General features: G+C 38.0%; 1 protein-coding gene across 5 annotated transcripts in view; it reads right to left on the bottom strand.

The window, feature by feature from the left end:
- kiaa1109 (KIAA1109 ortholog) overlaps positions 1–20,870 on the bottom strand; it is a 407,563-nt gene that overhangs the window by 219,913 nt on the left and 166,780 nt on the right. For all 5 annotated transcript variants that reach the window (XM_060851682.1, XM_060851684.1, XM_060851685.1 and 2 more), the window contains exons 22-24: positions 14,370–14,546; positions 6,038–6,166; positions 430–549 (exon numbers count right to left, since the gene is read on the bottom strand). In XM_060851682.1, coding sequence (XP_060707665.1) covers positions 430–549; positions 6,038–6,166; positions 14,370–14,546 — 426 coding nt within the window. The remainder of the gene's footprint in view (positions 1–429; positions 550–6,037; positions 6,167–14,369; positions 14,547–20,870) is intronic.

Below are 20,870 nucleotides of genomic sequence, written 5' to 3'. Positions count from 1 at the left end.
CAAAATCATCAATAGTCTAACTTCATGTTTAATTGTGCCAAGTTGTTGGGAGACAGGTCAGCCAAGTAACTCATACAGGAGGGCTGGCTTGACAATTGCTACATTTAAATGAGGCCCATGCTTCTGATCTTGTGGTGAGTTAAAATGAACTTCTTCAGCATTAGCCTATCTAGGCTAGGAACACAGGCTTCCTCTGGATAGAAACTAAGAACCTAAAACAACCACCAGTTCAGCAGAAATATATTTTTCGAGCAATGGTTTGCAATCCAAGAATATCAGGAATTTATAGTTTCCCAAAAATAAATTATTTATCTAGTTCCACTGACATAGACAATTCACATTTATATCTGTATTTTTGTTTCAAAAGTCAATTTAAAATACCTATATGTATTTCTCTTTGTTTTCATTTGACATTATTCAACCAATTACCTTAATACTGGCTGCACAACCATGCTCTACAACAAAGAGATCTGCGCCATCAACTGCTATCCGAGTCATAACGTATTTCAGTTCTTCTGATCGTTGACATGGTCCATGCACATTTTTCAGCTAAGTATATTGAAAAGGAAACAGAAATAAACAGGTGCTGAGATATCAACAAAGAATGCAAACATACAAAATTTGGAAATTTAGGTTAAGACTAAAATGATAATTTTTTTTAAACTTAGCTTTCTTTCTCCATTAACACCTATCAGCCAATCTGAAACATTATTTCCTGAGGTTAGTCGACATGAAAAGTTTATCAGATCTGCCTAAAATCTTAACCTATTCCATTTTCTGCCCTTTCTCTTCTGTTTGCAATGCAGTTACTCAACGACATACAAATTGTATCATAGCTTTTAGCAGCTTAACCATCAGATGGCAGGTTAGTATTGTATCAAACACAGAAAACAGAAATTGCTTCAGAAATTCAGTAGATCTGGCAGAATCTGTGAAGAGAAAACAGTATTAACAGTTCTGAGGTAGGGTCACTGCATCCAAAACATTAATTTCCTCTTCATAGACGCTGCCAGACCTGCGGAGCTTTCCCAGCCACTTCTGTTTTTGCTTCTGATTTCAAGTATCTGCAGTTCTTTTGGCTTTATTGACTTTTCAAATCCAATCATCTTTTGAACAGTTATGAAAAAGGGTCACTGGACTTGAAACAATAACACTGTTTTTCTCTCCACAGTTGCTACCAGACCTGGTGGGCTTCTCCAGCAATTTCTGTTTTTGCTTCAGATCTTCAGCTTCTGCAGTTCTTTGTTTTATTAAACATTGATTTATACCAGGGAACTCAAATTCAATTTACATGGTTTGATCCAGCATTCTTGCACTTACAGCGTGGGCTGGATTCAAAGTTATTTATGCACACAGGGATAAAACCAGCCTGATTCTCACCTTTTTTTTCACAACCCCTAATTTTGACAATCTGCACCTAGATTGTCCTACAAGAAAAAACCCTTCCGCATATACCCTGTCAATTCCCCTAAGAATGTTGTATATTTTAACATGGTCACCTCTCATTCTCTCAAATTCCAATGAATACAGGCACTGTGTTCTCAACCTCTCCTTCAGAAGATAGCTCCTCCAGAGTGAGCCGAGTGAATCTCCTCTGATCTGCCTCTAATGTCAGTATATCTTTCCTTTAATAAAATTGTCCAAACCTTTTCACAGTATTCCAGCTATGTTCTGACAAATGCCTTAGGGAGGTTTTGCTAAAACTACACACTTTAATACTCAATTCTCTATGAAATAAAGGCCAGCGTTCCATTTATTCCCAATTACCCACAGAATATGGAGCTAGTTTTTTGTGATTCATGGTTGAAGAGTGCCAAATTCTCTGTTCTATAGTTTTCTGCAATCTTTCTCCACTTAACAAACATTCAGTTCCTGAATTCTTCCTGCTAATGTGCATAACCTATTATCTCCCCACAGATGGCATGGTGGCTCAGTGGTTAGCACTGCTGCCTCACAGCACCAGGGTCCCAGGTTCAATTCCTGCCTCAGGCGATTGTGTTAAGTTTGCACATTCTCCCAGTGTCTATGTGAGTTTCCTCCGGGTGCTTTGGTTTCCTCCCACAGTCCAAAGATGTGCCAGTCAGGTGAATTGGCCATGCTAAACTGCCCGTAGTGTTAGAGGGAAATGGGCTATCTTTGGAGGCTCCATGTGGACTTGTTGGGCCGAAAGGCCTGTTTCCATACCGTAGGGGATCTAATCATTATACTTCATCCATCATACTTTACCCACTCATTTAATCTGTCTACATCCTTCTGCAGACTGTGCTATCCTCATCACATGCCTTCTCATCTACTTTTGTGTCATCCACAAACTTAACCATAGTGCATTCACTTTCCTAATCAAAGTCATTAATATTTCTTGCATACAATTGTGGCCCCAGAACTGACCCTTGTGGCACACCTATGATACAGGACAACAAGCCAAACTAAATCATACTCACTGTCACTGTGTTTGTAACATACAGTGAAATTAAAGTAACAACCCTCAAAATTACTCAATTGTTCCTAACCAGACATTATCAACAACAGATCTTTGACACTAAATTTATCATTTAAACAAATGTAACTAGCAGAACACAATGAATCACAAGTGAATTTAATTAATATCCATGACTTAAGCCTAACCTTCTTTGAATACAAATCCCCAACTCTCACTGACAGACTGACACAGTTAAGAAATAAATGAAAGAAAGTAAAAGTATCATAACTTGCTTGCCTAATAACCACTTTAATAAGAAACACCAGGTCTTCATGAAATCCTTTGATGATTGTTCGTATATCAGGCACAAGAAATTGTCTATCTCACCTGAATTCTGAAGACACCAGTCAATATCAACAACTTCCACACCCCTCTGGTGATTATTACTCATTTCTTATAGAGTTCTTTTCTCAGAACTTTCAACAAGTTTGAAAACTGGAGAATAACTAGAATGCATTACCAAGAAACAACTTCCTAGTTTGGCAGCTTCCAAAGAAAAACTACCTCCTGCCCAAAAGTCCACTAAGAATGTGCTCACTTTCTTTTTGTTTTTTCTTTCTTTTTCAACATCTGCGGTGGCTCATCAACATCAGCCCTCCCTAGATTGATCAATTCAATATCTAACCAGCTGCCAATCCCTGAGCATAACAACTTCTTGGTGCCAAAACATCTACAGCATTCTTGTAGCTGGATTATCTTTCTAGGCAGTTCCCAATAGCAAACATGCTGTCTTTTTTTTCTTATTTTTAACATAAGCTGCTGTTCAAAATTCAATTCTTAACTTGAACTCTCAGTTCCAAACTAAAAATAAGAAACATTAAGAATAGTGATCTCAAAAACACTAGTTGTAGGTAGCCATTTGAAAAATGCACCTGTTTCCCAATTCTCCATCTTCTATTAATTAACCAATCTTCTATCCAAATTATCATTCTACCTCAAACAACATTGGCTACTTAACAACGCAACAAAAGCCTAAGTGGTATCTTATCAAACACCTTGTGAAAACCAATTACATCTATCACTTCCCCTTTATCTTGCCTGTTTTGTGACATTAAAGAATTCAAATAAATTTTTCAGTCATGAGTTTCCCTTCATGAAGCCATATTGATTTCTTTGATTATATTACGCATCTCGAAATGCACTGCTATTACATCCTTTATAATAGACTGAATTATTTTCTCAATTATAGATATTAAGCTAACTGACTTGCAGTTTCTTGATTTTTGTCTCCAACTCTTATTAAAAAGGCTGGTACATTGGCAGTTTTCCAACCATCTGAAACTCTTCAGAATCTAAGGATTATTGAAAGATTTTTACCAGTGCATCCACAATCTCTGTAGCTACTTCGTTTAACATCCTAAGATGCATCCCACCAGGTTCAGGCCACTTATTGGACTTTATCATCAACTTCCTTAGCACTTTTCCTCTTGTGATAGCTATTGTATTTATTTAATCTCTCGTTTTGCCCTTTCAACATTAACTGATTTACAAATATTATTAGGGTCTTTGACTGTGAAGAGTGATGCAAGGTATTTATTCAGCTCTTACGCTATTTCCTCATTCCCCACTATATTTCACAAGCTTCATTCTCTCAGAGGCAGATCTTCACTTTGGCTTCTTTCTTCCTTTTTATATTTAAAAAAAAAACTCTTGCTGTCCATCTTAATATTATCTGCCAGTTACCCTCAAAGTTTATTTTCTCCTTTTTTTGGTCTTTTGCTGACTTTTGAAACCTTTCCAATGCTCTTGCTTACCACTTACCTTTGTCATATAGCAGGTTTTTCCTTTCTCTCTGATGCTATTCTCAACTTCCCTGATTAACCATAGTTGGTTTATTCCCTTCCTAGAATCCTTCATCCTCACTGCAATACATCTTTACTATGAACCAGGAACTATTTTTGTAAACATCGATCATTACTCAATTACTTTTGCTGCTAAAGATTAGCAACAACATCCAACTGGTTAATTGAAAGTTAAACTACTCGATTTCATTTCATGTCTCTCTGAACACTTGAAGATGTGGGATCGCTTGTCAATTTAGAACTCTAAGCTCAAGTGTCTAGAGAGTTTGTAATAATTGCCAATTAATTTTCCTCATTTATAGGTATGCCATTAAGGAAAGGTTATAGTGGAGGTAACAATTGAAGATCAGAAACAATACCTTCATTAAAAGTTCATTACTCACTTGGATTTAAAAAGTCTATTTCAGTAATTCTTAGTAGACAATATTCTTTAAAGCATTGGGTATGTTAAATTGAGTTACTTGATTTGAGGTCAAGTCACAAGAGTGTCTTTTCCTCAATTGCAACAATTCACAAAGCTAAAGATAATCATACAAACTATTGGCTATATTTAATGTCATTGGGAGTTTAACCTACTTATTTGTCATCTAACAACATTTGATTTGCTTTTTTTAAATTAGCACCATGGAAGGACAATCAAACTAACTTCTAAGGAATAGATTTTAAAGTCACGTATACCAATTTCAAAATATTTTGAAAAACATCTCGAAACAAACATAAAAAATATAAAAACACATGACAGTTCTCACCATGATTTTGTTCTTACTTGTGTACAAATTCAACAAAACTGACAAAAATTGAGGAACATGATTGAGTGCTAAGACATAGTGTTGGTACATTGATTCATCATACAGTTTCTGATCTGTCAGGTTATAATGGAGAGCAAAGGCCATTAACCTTTCTCCAAAGTGAATCAAATTGAAAAGATGGTAACACTGACATTCTTACACAATTCTCAAATCACTAATTTTCTATCTGCATAAGGAAAAAAAATCTCCAACTCATCCTCTTTCCTAAGAGAATAAATTGGCACAGACATACATCAGGTCGAAAAGGAGGAATAGGAGAACATTGCCAACTCACAGGCTGTACACTTTTACCAATTAACTGATCTGAAGTTATAATAGTGGCCTTTATAAACAACTGAAAACAATCCATTCATGCTCTCATAGGTCTTCCCTTTCCTTGGGCAACCCCCACCATGCTCTCCAACGTTTACCAATTGTAATCATCAAGCCTGAAATGAGCACAGACACAGGGAAAAGTCTGTGAAGCACTGTAAAAGGTGGCCTTTCTGAAAAAAAATACTGGAGTGAATATGTTGACTCAACCAAGCCTTTCTTTGTGTCTAGGTCAAGTAGCATAAGTGACCTAGAGGAGACTTTTTCTAAGCACCACTCATTGACGAAGAAACTGAAGTGGCTTATAAGAAGCAACAATGTTTCAGCATTCTTTTGTACTTTTATATATAAAAGATCAATTGTCAACATTATATTTGCTATTAATTCTCATACCAACATAATATTAACACCTATCAATTCAATACAACAGGGGTGGCAAAGACTGAGCTTTATTTGTCTCTATATTCAAATACTGTTTGATGGAAATTTTAAGACTTATAACAGACTTCTTCACATCTATCGCTCTACTGAAATTAGATTTCTGAGTGTATGGAAGTCCAGCTTTTTTTAAAAAAGCTGATGTAGTAGCATGTGTTAATGAATTATACAGCTTAATGAGATTTGAGTTTCCTTACCTTCAAATCACAGAAGCGCTGATCAACACCGTGTTGACATAAAACAACAGATTTGGGCCTTTCCAATTCATATTCTTGGCACATCACATGAAAGATGAATGTTTGGCCCCACTCTAGCAGAGTTGCCAGCTACAAAAAATAAACCATCACCAATTTTGTGGGAGCATATATTAATGAATAGAAATTCAAATAATGTGAAGAGAGAATGTATCAATGTAGAACAATCAATTCCATACTGCCTTCTTGAGTAAATGGAAAATAAAACATTAATGATTCTCTCACAGCATGACACTAGCCCTTTTCAACAGTGCGCTAGTTTACACACAGTCAAAGAATGACTACAACACAGAATGTGGTTCACATTTCATGCCAATTACCTGCAATAGCAATTCTCATAATATCAATCCTTTCCCCAAACTCTGAAAAACTCCCTTTCAGGTATTCATCCAATTATTTTTTGAAAGCAACAATTAATTCTAGCATGGAGAATAGCTTCATGGACTAGTGCTTTGACGATGTAATAAACTCGGGAATTTAGCGATTAAGGAATACGAAGCAAGTTAAAGTGTAGGTTTTTTCCTAAAATATAGTTAGGTCATATATCACTTGTCCTTAATGTTGTAGTTCCTTTCAGTCTTAGCCACTGGTTAAAATAAAACTGCCTGCTGATGGCAGCCACACAGTTAGTTAGTTAGTAAAACAGGTGATTAGTTGGCACTCATACTAGTCAGTAGGGCCTGGTTTGGAACTCTGCAGTTTTAGCCGGTGTAAATGCAGGAGATTTTTGTTTGTGGAGTAAGTAGCATGGACATCATCTTCACATAGTAAATACTTGAATTCAGCACTAAGTCTTAAAGTTTTTCAATGAGAGAAAGGAAGCTTTTATAGAACAGAAAGTGGTCTAGGATACAGATCAGTGTATGCACAGATCTGAAGTCCAGAGGTAGTAATTAGGCAAACAAATAGGTGAATTCTAAGGTTTCTTTTTGTTCAAACTGGGACAATAGCTTAAATTAGTACCATGGAGATGCAAGCACTGTATAAAATTTATTGTTTAAATTTACATACTTAATATACTTGTTGTAGTTCATCATTTGCATTCACAAGCTAGTCAAACTCACCAGGTCTGGTAATTTGGTTCAATTTATTTAACAATGTGTTACAAGATTGGTTAGCAAACAAACTTGATTGGTATAGAGGTTCATATGTTACTACTGTTACAGGAAAATACAGTTACACTCCCTTGCATTTTAGGCTGCTAGCTGAATATGTAATAGTTGCTAGACATATGTTTTACATCCTGGTTATGTGTTCATTAGCATGATCTCTCAAAGTGATATCATACCAATACCGACAAATAATCATTTGGAGACATTTCTAAACTTTTAAAAACAATTAGTTAAACAAAATATAATACAGTTGACATTGCAGATAAAATGTTTCGGGGCAGCAAACTGAAGTTGATTGACTCTGTAATCACATCAACCATATATGATGCAAATTTGTGCAGTATGAGAAGGTAGTGAGGACTCCAGATGCTGGAGATCAGAGCTGAAAACGTGTTGTAGGATAAGCGCAGCAGGAGAATCGACGTTTCGGGCATAAGCCCTTCTTCAGGACTCTGAAGAAGGGCTTATGCCTGAAACGTCGAATGTCCTGCTCCTTGGATGCTGCCTGACCTGCTGTGCTTTTCCAGCAATACATTTTCAATATGAGAAGATTCTGATCAGACTAAATGAGCAAGGTGGGAGGATTCAACTATTGCAGTTCCATCAATAAATTAGCTCGGATGAAGAGAGTAGTTCTGCTGATCAAGTTTGAATGGCTAGTAATCAAAATTAAAAAGCAAAGATAATAAATTCAATTACTGCATGCTTCATAAGTAAATTGATGTAGGGGAGACCTTAAAGGAGTGCTGAATAGAAGTTCAGTGAGGAGAAATACATTTAAATTCATGCAGAATAGCACCAGCACTAAGGGAAGAGATGACTGTACAGATAAGACATGCTCCCTGAACTCTGCTAAGACTAGTACCCTGCATTTGTGTTCTGAGGAAGGGTCACTGAATCCAAAACATCAGCACTGATTTCTCTTCACAGATGATACCAGACCTGCAGAGCTTTCACAGTAATGTCTGTTCCTGATCCTGCCACGTTGTAAAACCAACTGTAAAGCTGCGGGGAAGGGACCTCATCAGGAGAAATTTAAGGAGAAAGTTATTAGGAAGGACAAAGCAACACGGCATGTTAGCAATAGAGGTAATATTAACCAGAGGAGTGTGACAGAAAGCTACAGAATGCACAAACCTAAGAGTACACCAGTTAACAAAGTCAGAGCAGAGGAAAATGCTAAAAAAAGACAGAATTAAAGATTTTATATGAATGCACATAGTGTTTGACATTTCAGAAGAATGAGAAAGAAGAAAAGTGGTGATGTAGCTCTCTTAATGATAGATGATACCAGTACAATAGTGAGATATGATCACGGCTCAGAAAATCAAAATGTAGAATCAGCGTGGGGTGGAAATAGGGAACAGCAAAAGTGAAGTAGTGTGGAACCTATATTCCATGGGCACGTTAACAGTAGTTCTACTGTAGGACAATGTATAAATCAGGGTAGAATGAGGGCTTGTAACAAAAGGAGCTGCAATGATTTAATGGTCATATATGATTGGAAAAATCAAATTGGCAAAGTAGCAATAAGGATGAGCTCAAACACGTATTTGCTGCAATAATTTAATACTCTACATCTTGTCTTCATATCTCCAGATGCCTTCAAGTTTAGGACACTCATATTAGACCCAAGTTTTTCACCTTAAAACGGGATATAAAATTCCACTCTGTTATTATCACACTTGCTTAGAGAATCTGTATCACAAGATTAATAAGTCCTCAATCATTATGTATTACATTATATAAAATAGATTAATTGAATTGGCAAAGTAACTTTAAGGATGATTTCATAAATGTATTTGGGCAAGTTTCTTGGAACAATACATTCGATAACCAACTAAAGAACAGCATCTTTCACACTTGGTTGCACATAACCAGAGGGAAATAATCAATCCTCTCGGCAAGTGTGGTCATAGCACCAGGCAAGCTCATATTGAGCTTTCAGGTGATAAAACTTAGATCTAATACTAGTATCTTTAACTTAAAGGCATTTACAAGTTTATGAAGATTTGGCTGAAGTGGCATTTATGAAAGGAAAATCATGATTGATAAACCTTCAGGAATTTTGAGGAGATGTACTAGCAGAGTAGAGCAAGAGAAACTAGTATGTGTGGTGTTCATTGAATGTTCACAAGGCTTTTGATAAGATGCTGTTCAAGAAGTTAGTAAACAAAATTGGAGCACATGGGGCTAATATACTAGCACAGATTGAAGATTAGTTAATGGAAAGAAAACAAAGAATGGAATAGATTAATTATTCTCAAGTTGGTAAGTTGCAATTAATGATTTGGACATCAGGACAAAACGCAATACTTCAACGTTTATGGATGGCACAACGCTATGTAGGAATATGCATTGTACAGAGAATACAAAAAGGTTTCAAGAGGAATCTGACAGGCTGAGTTCTGGGCAAGGACATGGCTAATGGAATATAATGTGGATAAGTGAGAGGTATCATTTTAGTAGAAGGAATGGATGTGCAGTGCATTTCTTAAAAGCTGAAAAATTGTAAAGAATTGATTTCCTTAAACCACTGAAAGCTAACATACAGGAGCAGAACACATAACGAGGGCAAACATTAGACTGATCTTTATTGCAAGAGAATTGAACTAGAAACGCAGGAAAGTAACAGAGCCCCAGTGAAACCACACCTGGAGTATTCTGTTCATGTTTTAGTCCCTTACCAAAGGAATAATATATTTGCCAGAGAGGAAGGTGAACCACATTAATTCCTGGAATACTGAGATTATCCTGAGGAAAGATTAAGGAGTTTGGGTCACTGTGTATTCTCTGGTGTTAAGAAGAATTAGAGGGGATCTCATTAAAAGTTATAAAATTCTTAAATTCAAATCAGGGTGCTGCAGAAAAAAAGGTTTTGTTTGGCTGTGAGGAAGGGTCCAGAAAACAACCAAGTGTGAGTTTACAGATCCTTCGCTCTTTTTTGGTTCCTTATTTGACCCACAGCCTTCTCTTCTTGACAATAGACAATAGGTGCAGGAGTAGGCCATTCTGCCCTTCGAGCCTGCACCACCATGGCTGATCATCCTCAATCAGTATCCTGTTCCTGCCTTATCTCCATAATCCTTGATTCCATTATCCTTGAGAGATCTATCCAACTCTTTCTTAAACGAATCCAGAGACTGGGCCTCCACTGGAGCAGAGACTGGGGCAGAGCATTCCACACAGCCACCACTCTCTGGGTGAAGAAGTTTCTCCTCATCTCTGTCCTAAATGGCTTACACCCCTTATTGTAGCTGTGTCCTCTGGTTTGGGACTCACCCATCAGCGGAAACATATTTCCTGCCTCCAGTGTGTCCAATCTTTTAATAATCTTATACGTCTCAATCAGATCCCCTCTCAAGTGTTCTAAACTCAAGGGTATACAAGCCCAGTCGCTCCAATCTTTCAACATAAGATAGTCCCGCCATTCCAGGAATTGACCTCTTGACCTGACATCCCTTCTATCATTTCATTATTCCTATTTCCCATTGTATTGCTGACATTTTCTTCTGTACCCGCTTAAATTTCTGAGCTCTTCCGATTTTGATCATAGGTCACCAGCCTAAAACATTTGCCCTGTTCTTCTTGCTCAACAGGCCTGTTGAACATTGCCAACACTTACTGTTGCACCTCTATAACTTGCTTATTTTAAAATTGCAACAGTCTGAATTACTTGTTAAATCACTTGACAGGCAATATGCTTCACCCAAATCACTGCATTCTTCATCAGATAAAGATATAGAGCAAACAGCGAGCAACCTACCTGCTTCAACCTGCTGCTATTTAATAAGAACTAAAGCAACACGTTGCAGCAATTATCATGAGAGACCACCTACAAGCAATCTAAATTGTAGTACACCAACAGTGTTCATTAATCTGTTACACTTCACTTCCAATTTGGAGTAAAATTGACTGTGACAGATATATCAATGACACAAGCCAACTAGCCAGTTCTTGCTGTGAAACTTTTTATAAATCAGATTAGTTAAGCAAATTAAACTTTTATATCTAAAAACTGAAGTTGCAGCAAACATAAATTAATTTGTTTTCTTTGAATTTTGTCCATGTTTGACTTTCCTCTCAAAGGTCTCTCCAGAAACATTAATCTTTTTCAAGATCAAACAAATATCGGAATTAGAATTGAACAGAAGAAGCAACATGTATAATTTTTCTTTAGAATTTCAGTCTGAGTTCCTTTCTAGCCCTACTACTTTGTTTCTCTTCCATAGCACTCTTCTCACAATTCTATATTGCAGAACAGGACTAATCAAATCTCCTCCTAGCTGTCAGCAACTGGCAGCCAACTGATGACAAAATAATCCACAGAATCAAAGAGATGTACAGCACATAAACAGATCCTTCGGTCCAACTCGTCCATGCTGAACAGATATCCTAAATTAATCTTGTCCCATTTGCTGTCACTTGGCCCATATCCCTCTAAACCCATCCTATTCATGTACCCAACCAGATGCCTTTTAAATGTAGTAATTGTACCAGCCTCTACCACTTCCTCTAGCAGCTCATTCCATACACATACCACCCTTTGCGTGAAAAAGGTGCCTCTTACGTCCCTTTTAAATCTTCCCCTTCTCACCCTAAACATATGCCCTCTAGTTCTGGACTCCCCCCAACCCAGGGAAAAGACCTCGTCTATTTACCCTACCTATGCACCTTATGATTTTATAAACTTATATAAGATCACTCCTCAGCCTCTGACGCTCCAGAGAAATTCAAGGTGACAAATTTTACACACGTACACACAAGAACAGGACTATTCAGGAAGTTTCAAATATGAAAACAACAGATTACACATTGTTTTATAAATAATGAACAGATCAGCTTTTGCAAATGAATGGGCTGCACACTGTAAAATTTACAATTTGTAATTGACATAGCACCACTGAACACACCGTTTGGAAAAAGTTTGCCAACAAAAAAGACACACTACATATTTCTGTACATACCTACAACCACACACAAGAGAATTTGACAGTGACGAAATAATAGGTTTTAAAAGATGAATTTTTATGAGAATGAAAATCAAGTTTCAAAGCTAATTGAAATACGATTTGTGAAGCATACTGGCAAAATAATTTAAACCAATTCTGAATGAACTAACAACATTAGCAGGAAGCTTTGAATCATTCAAAACTGAGAAGCACTGAATTGAGTAAAATGTAAGGAGAAAAAGTAACTATAACTCTTGATAAAATCTTAAACTAACAAAATATTGTTCAAAATATATATGCAGTGAACAGAAAGAATTTGGTAACTTAAGATGCCCAAATGAAGTTAGATTTCTAAAAGAAAGGAATAGCAGTAAACAGGTTATTATTTTACATTTTTCTAAGAAGAAGCATAAGTTAGTAAGGTTAGAAATCAGATTACCAGGAATTTCAGAAGAGTTAGATAAATAGCAGTGATGTTCTTAGGATACACAAAAGCACTTGATCTAGACTATTTCTGGCATTAAAAGTAACTAATGCTTTAACACTAATTAACAATCCATTTTTAGTGCAATTTTATGCATCAGACTCACTGTAAATGCTATTAGCGTAGAGACCAACATATAATTGTGTGTGTGTACACGCATGTATGCACACATGGAGGCAGACAGAGCCATTGAGAGAAACATAGAACAATACAGTCTCGATGTTGTGTCGGCCTTTTATCCTACTCTAAGATCAGACTAACCTACATAACCTTCATTGTACTATCTTCCATGTGCCTATCCAAGAGTCCCTTGAATGTCCCTCATGTACCTGACTTTACTACCACCATTGACAGTGCGTTCCACACACCCACCACTCTCTGTGTAAAGAACCTGGCTCTGACATCTGCGCTAAACCTTCCTCCAATTACCTTAAAATTATGTCCCCTCATGATAGACATTTCCACCATGGAAAGTCATCTCTGGCTATCCACTCTATCGATGCTTCTCAACATCTTGCACACCTCTATCAAGTCACCTCTCATCCTTCTTCGCTCCAGTGAGAAAAGCTCTAGCACCCTCAACCTTTCTTCATAAAACATGCCCTCCAGGGCAGGCAGCATCCTGGTAAATCTCCTCTGCACCCACTGTAAAGCTTCCACATCTTTCTATAATTGAGGGGACCAGAACTGAACACAATATTCCAAGTGTGGTCTAATCAGGGCTCTATACAGCTGCAGCATAAACTCACGGCTTTTAAACTCAATCCCCCTGCAAAAGAAAGCCAACACACCATATGTCTTCTTCTCCCTCTGTCTTCTATGGGCCAGCCAATTATCTATCCAGATAGCCAGGTTTCCCTGCATCTTATGCCTCCTTACTTTCAGATTGAGCCTACATGGGGAACCTTGCTAAAATGCATATATACCACATCCACTGCTCTACCTTCAACAGTGTGTTTAGTCACATCCTCAAAGAAATCAATAAGATTTGTGAGGCATGACCTGCCCCTCACAAAGCCATACTGACTACGTCTAATCAAACTATGGTTTTCCAAGTAATCATAAATCCTGCCTCTCAGAATCCTCAACATTTTGCACACCACAGACGTAATACTGACTGGTCTGTAATTGCCAAGGTCATCCCTTTTCCCTTTCTTGAACAAGGAAATAACAATTGCCACTCTCCAATCATTTGGCACTACTCCAGTGGACAGTGAGGATGCAAAGATCATAGCCAAATGCTCAGCAATCTCTTCCCTCGCTTCTGGTAAAAACCTTGGTATATCCTGTTCGGCCTGGGGATTTACCCATCCTTATGTTTTTCAAAGTTTTCAGCACACCCTCCTTCCTAACATCAAACTGTTCCAGCATACCTGTCTGTTTCACGCTGTCCTCACAAACGTCAAGGTCCCTCTCAGTAGTGAATACTTAAGCAATCCTACTTCCTCCGACTCCAGGCCCAAGTTGCCTCCACCTTCCCTAATTGGCCCTACCCTCAGTCTGGACATCCTCTTGTTCCTCACCTAAGTGTTGAATGCCTGAGGGTTTTCCCTTTATCCTACCCGCTAAAACTTTTTTATTCCCCCTTCTAGCTCTCAAGTCCGTTCTTCAGTTCCTTCCTGGCTACCTTGTAACCCTCTAAAGGCCTGCCTGATCCTTGCCCCCTCAACCTTAAGTAAGCTTCCTTAAGTAAGCTACCTTGGCCTTCCACACATTTGACATATTACCTGTGGCAAGGTTACTTTAGAAGTAAGCAGGCCCGCTTGGACATCAATCAGCCAAGAATATTCTAGTGTTGCGCTGCCCAAAGGTAGCCCCTCTGCTGAGAACATGGCATGGGCTCGTAACTGCAATCCAGAAAGGCTGATATGACCTTCACGAAGTAGTCCATCCACAGATGGCCTCTGTAGACAAAAAAAGATCAAAATCACTACCGTTTGTGTCACGATATTAAAATCTACATTTAGTTTATTTTGCACAAAATTGAAAACTTAATCAAGTATCAGAACTGCCCAACTCAAATATCTCAAACGACAAACAAAATCACCCAGCCAAATTAATATAGGAGCTCAGAATATTTTAATTTTTAAAATATATTAAAAACAAAGGTCAACATGCCAAAAACAATCTGGCTATAAAGGCAGAATCATCAGGTAAAACATGCAATAGATTAGATTAGACTTACAGTGTGGAAACAGGCCCTTCGGCCCAACAAGTCCACACCGACCCGCCGAAGCGCAACCCACCCATACCCCTACATTTACCCCTTTTCCTAACACTATGGGCAATTTAGCATGGCCAATTCACCTGACCCACACATCTTTGTGACTGTGGGAGGAAACCGGAGCACCCGGAGGAAACCCACGCAGACACGGGGAGAACGTGCAAACTCCACACAGTCAGTCGCCTGAGTCGGGAATTGAACCCGGGTCTACAGGCGCTGTGAGGCAGCAGTGCTAACCACTGTGCCACCGTGCCGCCCAAAATACTATATTGTTATCATACAATTTTTTAAAAGTTACATTGGATCAAGCTTTAAAATAACATGAGCAAAACATTTCTTAGGAGTTTCTTCTACTTAACTTCCTATCAGCAAAAAGATAGTCTGTAAATAATGATCACATGTTGATTGGACTGTAATTACATTCAATGCTTTCAACTTGAATGATTGTCTAGAATTCCTTCTTGTTGTTTCTTGTCCAAGATACCAAAAACTGTTAGTTCAGAAGAGAGCTTCAGAATTTCTATATATCCAAATTTGTGTTATTTTAAAAAACTGTGGCTTGAAAATCTAAGTCCCAACCAAAGTCTTCTGTTCGATCATTAAGAAGTATGACAACTTTTGCAAGAAGAGATTGATGAGGCTCTTACTTAATTGTTTGATGTTATCAAAGGCCAATTTTCAAAATTACAAATTCAAATTCAAACAAAAAACATAAGGGCTGTCCTGCTATTTATTTGCTATAGATCAATAAAGAAAGAGTGATTAAAACACCATAATCACTTCATTGTTTCAAATTTGTTCATTCTACAAGATGGTACCAGTACAACTTTCAATAAAACTGACAGCCACTAAGAGAATGAATGTGCCGTGGAAACAAAAAACTAAAAATTCACTGATCCTTTTTTGGTGATTCATAACTTATATTCATAAGTTATTCATAACTTCATTCATAACATAACTGGTCACAGTGAAGATGTACACCATGTAAATTCAATATTCTAATTTCATGACTGTAATTTGTATCAGAGAGGACTTCTCATTTCAGGCGTCTTCTCCACTGACACCTTGTGTTTCTCAACTCAGCAGACATCTAACATTGTGCTTAGAACACTGATGCAACCAGCATGTTGCCTTTAAAAATACAGTTTAGGTGGAAGTTGCAGTAAAGTATATAAACCCAGAATCCTTCCAGTTTCAAAGGAAACTAAAACTAAAACAGATTGAAAACCAAAACTTCAAGGGGACTGAAGTTGGTTTAAAACATATAAAAGATACAAATCAATCTAAGCTTAATATTGAACAATTCCAGCAGTGCGGTACTGACAGGCTGAAGAGGACAGAGACTAGATACAGAAGTTGACAATAACCAAAGACATAGATTTCACAGCTATTTGGAAGATAACAGGTAAATGTGAACCATCTAAATTGAACTGGCAAGATCCTGCAACCATGTGCCATTACTGAAGAAGTGGAATGCAGGTTGATTGTGCACTGCTGTTAGTTGGGAATCAGATTTGTTCCTAAAAAGAGAAGAGCTGAAATACGTCATTAGGAAGATAGTATTTGGTATTTGCTATGTTTGGCTCTTGTATAGGAATAAAAGTCTAAATTAAACCATGAAATTTCATGCTTGTAAATAATTGATGTCATAGATTTCCTTTCTTTCAAAATGGATGGTACTGGTCTTTACCAAAATTGCAACAATATATGAATTTAAAACTACATTCTTGCTTATGTAATCAAACCCTCTAGGAACCTTGGTAATTTGAAAATTTAAATGGATATGCCACCATATACAGTTAGCCAAACAAAAAGTGCATGCTTATTTTATAGTGAAGGACATTTGTACTCATTTCACACTAATTCTTCATGCAGTTGGTTTGCATATTTCCAGAAACCACAGAACACACATTTCTGCTAATGCTTGGTTATGAGAAAGTATAGCTGAGAGTTGGTGCTGGAAAAGCACAGCCGGTCAGGCAGCATCAGAGGAGCAGGAGAATCAACGTTTCAGGCATGAGAAAGTACAGTAAAAGTCCATGTAGATATACATGCCATCTTTCTAACATTGAGCTGGAAACAACCAGCTCTGTTTTGTGCAGATAAAACTTATTTCAATTTTGAAGAGAAAGTCTTTGCAGAAAATAAATGCATCAAGCACAAAATGCTAGGAATTCCTAATGCTCAGCAATAAACAATAAATTTAATTCTCATTGTTGTCTGTCCCTCAATTGGAGAATGAAACTACTCAGGGATTAAGCTTCTTTCATGGGTCGCCTCGCTGTAGTTGAGCAGTCCAATTCTTTACACAAGGATCTTTGGGATTTGACATCCAAATAAGAGGTTGGATCTAGATTGCAGAGTTTGCTTCTTTTTCCTTCTTTCTTTACCATTACTCTTCCTCACCATTAAGACAACCAAGCATGATGCATAGTCAAGTAGACATTATTCTGAAGATTAGCAGCTAGCTCCTCCCAGGGAGTAATATCAGCATTACAGAGTTTCAAGGGGAACATCAGAGGAATCATACAATTCCTCCTCCCCTAAATTCAAGGCCATTTGAGAACTGCGAAAACAGGATCTGAAGATGAAAAGGCTGTTTTCAGCCTTCAGAAAATAGTGCCCAATTCAGGATTTTTCATGAGTTAGTGAGTTTTGAGAAGATTTGTAGCTCAGGTTGAAGTTCTGGATGTAGGTTTGCTCAGTGAGCTGGAAGGTTCATTTTCAGACGTTTCATCACCATACTAGGTAACAGCATCAGTGAGCCTCCGGATGAAGCACTGGTGGCATGGCCCATTTTCTATTTATCTGTTTAGGTTTCCTTGGGTTGCTGATGTCATTTCCTGATTTGTTTTTCCTCAGGGATGGTAAATGGGATCCAAGTCAATGTGTTTGTAGATAGAGTTCCAGTTGGAATGCCATGCTTCTAGGAATTCTCATGTGTCTCCCCATTTGGCTTGTCCTTGGATGGATGTGTTCTCCCAGTCGAAGTGGTGTCCTTCCTCATTTGTATGTAAGGATACTGGTGAGAGTGGGCCATGTTTTTTTTGAGGCAAGTTGATGGTCATGCATCCTGGTGGCTAGTTTTCTGCCTGTGTATCCAATGTAGTGCTTGTTACAGTTCTTGCAAAGTATTTTTTTAAACATATTAGTTTTGCTTGTCGTCTCTGTAGGGTCTTTCACGTTCGTTAGCTGCTGTTTTATTGTGTTGGTGGGTTTGTGGACTACCATGATGCCAACGAGGGTCTGAGTAATCTGGCAGTCATTTCGGAGATGTCTTTGATGTAGGTGAGACGGGCTGGGGTTGCTGGACGTGTTTTGTCCTTTTGTTGGGGCCTGTTGCTGAGAAAAACGGCAGACTGTTTATTGGGTACCATTCTTTTTGAATACACTATATAGGCGATTTTCCTCTGCTCTGCGTAGTTCCTCTGTGCTGCAGTGTGTGGTGGCTCGTTGAAATAATGTTCTAATGCAGCTTCATTTGTGGATGTTGGGATGATTGCTTCAGGAGTTTTGCATGAATGCTTTTGGATTTAGCTTCAAAGAGGGACATTACTATTGTTCAGTGGTCCTCGCAAGGAATCCAGAAGATAGGCCATGCACAAATTGGATTTTCAAATGATCTTTTGTGTCCCAAATACACAGATTTCACTGCAATACAGAAGTATGGTGATGACAATTGCTCTATACAATGAGGTTTTGTTGTCAAACACTCATGCCATAGTTTGTAGAAGGCTATATTGATTCAACTGATCCCACGTATAATCATAGAATAATGCAGTAATACAGCATGGGAAATAGGCCCTTTGGCCCAAATTAGTCCACGCTGATCGTGGTGCCCACTCAGCGAGTTCCATCTCCCTCTAAATCCTTCCCATCCGTGTACCTATCCAAATGTTTTTAAAATGTTACTATTATATCTGCCTCAAACACACTCTCTGGCAGCACATTCCATATACATATCACTCTCTGCGTAGAAAAGTTGCTTCTCGGGTTCTTCTTAAATCTTTCCCCTCTAGTTTTCAATTCCCTATCCCTGAGAAAAAGATGCTATGCAATCATTCTAGCTATGCCCCTCCTGATTTTATACATCTCAATATAGTCACTCCTCAGTCTCCAGTGTTCCAAGGAATAAAGTCCTATCCTGGCTAACCTAGTCTTTGCAACATCCTTGTAAATCTTCTTTGCATTCTTTTTAGTTTAACTATGTCTTTCCTATAACAGGGTGACCAAAACTGTGCACAATACTCCAAGTGCAGCCTCACCAGTGACTTATACAATTGTAACCTAGCATCCCAACTCCGATATTCAATGCCTCGATCAATGAAGGCCAGCATGTTAAATATCTTCTTCACAACCCTGTCTCTACTTGTGATGCTACTTTCAAAGAGCTATGCACTGGTACTCCTACGTCCCTCTGTTCCACAACACTCCATAGGACCTTACCATTTACTGTATAAGCCCAACATTGGTTTGACTTTCCACAATGCAGCACCACATACTTATCCATATTGAATTGCATTTTCCAATCCTCAGCCCATTTCCCCATCTGATTAAGATCCCTCTGTAATTTTTGATAACCTTCCTCACTATCATGATACGTCCTAATTTTGTATCATCCGCAAACGTACTAATCATGCCTTGCACATTCACATCCAGATCACTTATGTGAATAACAAATAATAAAGATTCCAGCACTGGCCTCTGTGGCACACCACTAATCACAGGCATCCAGTCTAAGAAACACACTCTGCTTTCCAACCATCAAGCCAATTTTGAATCCAATTAGCTAGCTCCCCCTGGATCCGAGGTGGCCTTCATGATGAGCCTGCCATGCACGACCTTGTCAAACGCCTTACTAAAGTCCATAGAGAAAATAACATCAATTTATTTTATAACTCTAAAAGTGAACATTAAACAACAACTATTCACAACTCTAAGTGACTCTTTCTTTTAACTGCTTACCAAGTACCTCCAACTCTATAACAATATGCTGTTTCAATAAGACACTTATTGAAATTACATCAACTTCATTTCAAATCATGCAGCTGCTGTCTTCTTCTGTGACTTCACTCTTCTGGCTGAAGATCTCCCTGGGTTGTCATCTTTCCTTTTACTGCAAGTATGTTCCATATGAAAAGGTGCCTTTGATAGACAGTACTTCCTTATTTCTTGGACAGCAATATGTTAGATGGGTAAGTAGTTCTCCAGTTTCTATTTCTACAGCAGTTGCCTTCTGACCAATTTTCAAAATGTCCACTTCTTATACACCCGCCTAATATCAGATCGTGTCATTGGTTTGATGTTGGCAAAACAATAAATTCAAACCCGATTGGTTTAAGAATCCTGGGGCATAATTTTAAGCGGATTAGTTAAATTCGAATTGTTGTCAGAACAGCAACCAAAACTCAGGTATCCATTTTACAGCTAAATGTTACAAATTTTCAATTTTCCAGTACGCTCTGGGACTACCACCTAGTCATGTACACAGGTGCTTGTAATCTCTCAGTTCAGAATAGCATTCTCTCTCTCTTAAAAGTACAGTACATGCCTTCAACTTTATAACCCAAGAGTCGTTTGCAAATCTGGTGTGGAATATGCACAACATTGCAGTCACTTGCAAACTGTGGATCATGTAGATTTATGGTGATTAGTTTAATCTTGGCACTGATGTAACTGGTGAAAGAGTTTGCCATCTAGAGTTGCTGACACCAGAGGGCAGGTGATCTTTGATGGGTTGAATATCTGCCATCAGGTAGATTGGAAATTGAATAGGGACTATCGTACAGTTTTGTTTGATCCTTGTCCTAACATTGAAGCTTACTTTTTCAGATCTTCCACTCAGAATATTTGCAGTCATCCTTATAAGCAGCTGTGATGTGACTGTGATACAGTTTCTTGGAATCCAAATCTTTGGAATCTTGATATGTGCAAAGGTCGATTAGCTTTACCAATGAGCTACAGTCATTTCAAATTGTATTCTTTTAGTTCTTACATTCAAAAA

The sequence above is a fragment of the Hemiscyllium ocellatum genome, chromosome 36, assembly GCF_020745735.1.
Source record: "Hemiscyllium ocellatum isolate sHemOce1 chromosome 36, sHemOce1.pat.X.cur, whole genome shotgun sequence".
Taxonomy (NCBI): Eukaryota; Metazoa; Chordata; class Chondrichthyes; order Orectolobiformes; family Hemiscylliidae; genus Hemiscyllium; species Hemiscyllium ocellatum.
The sequence above is the reverse complement of the archived record's forward strand: the minus strand, read 5'-3'. Positions and strand labels throughout refer to the sequence as shown.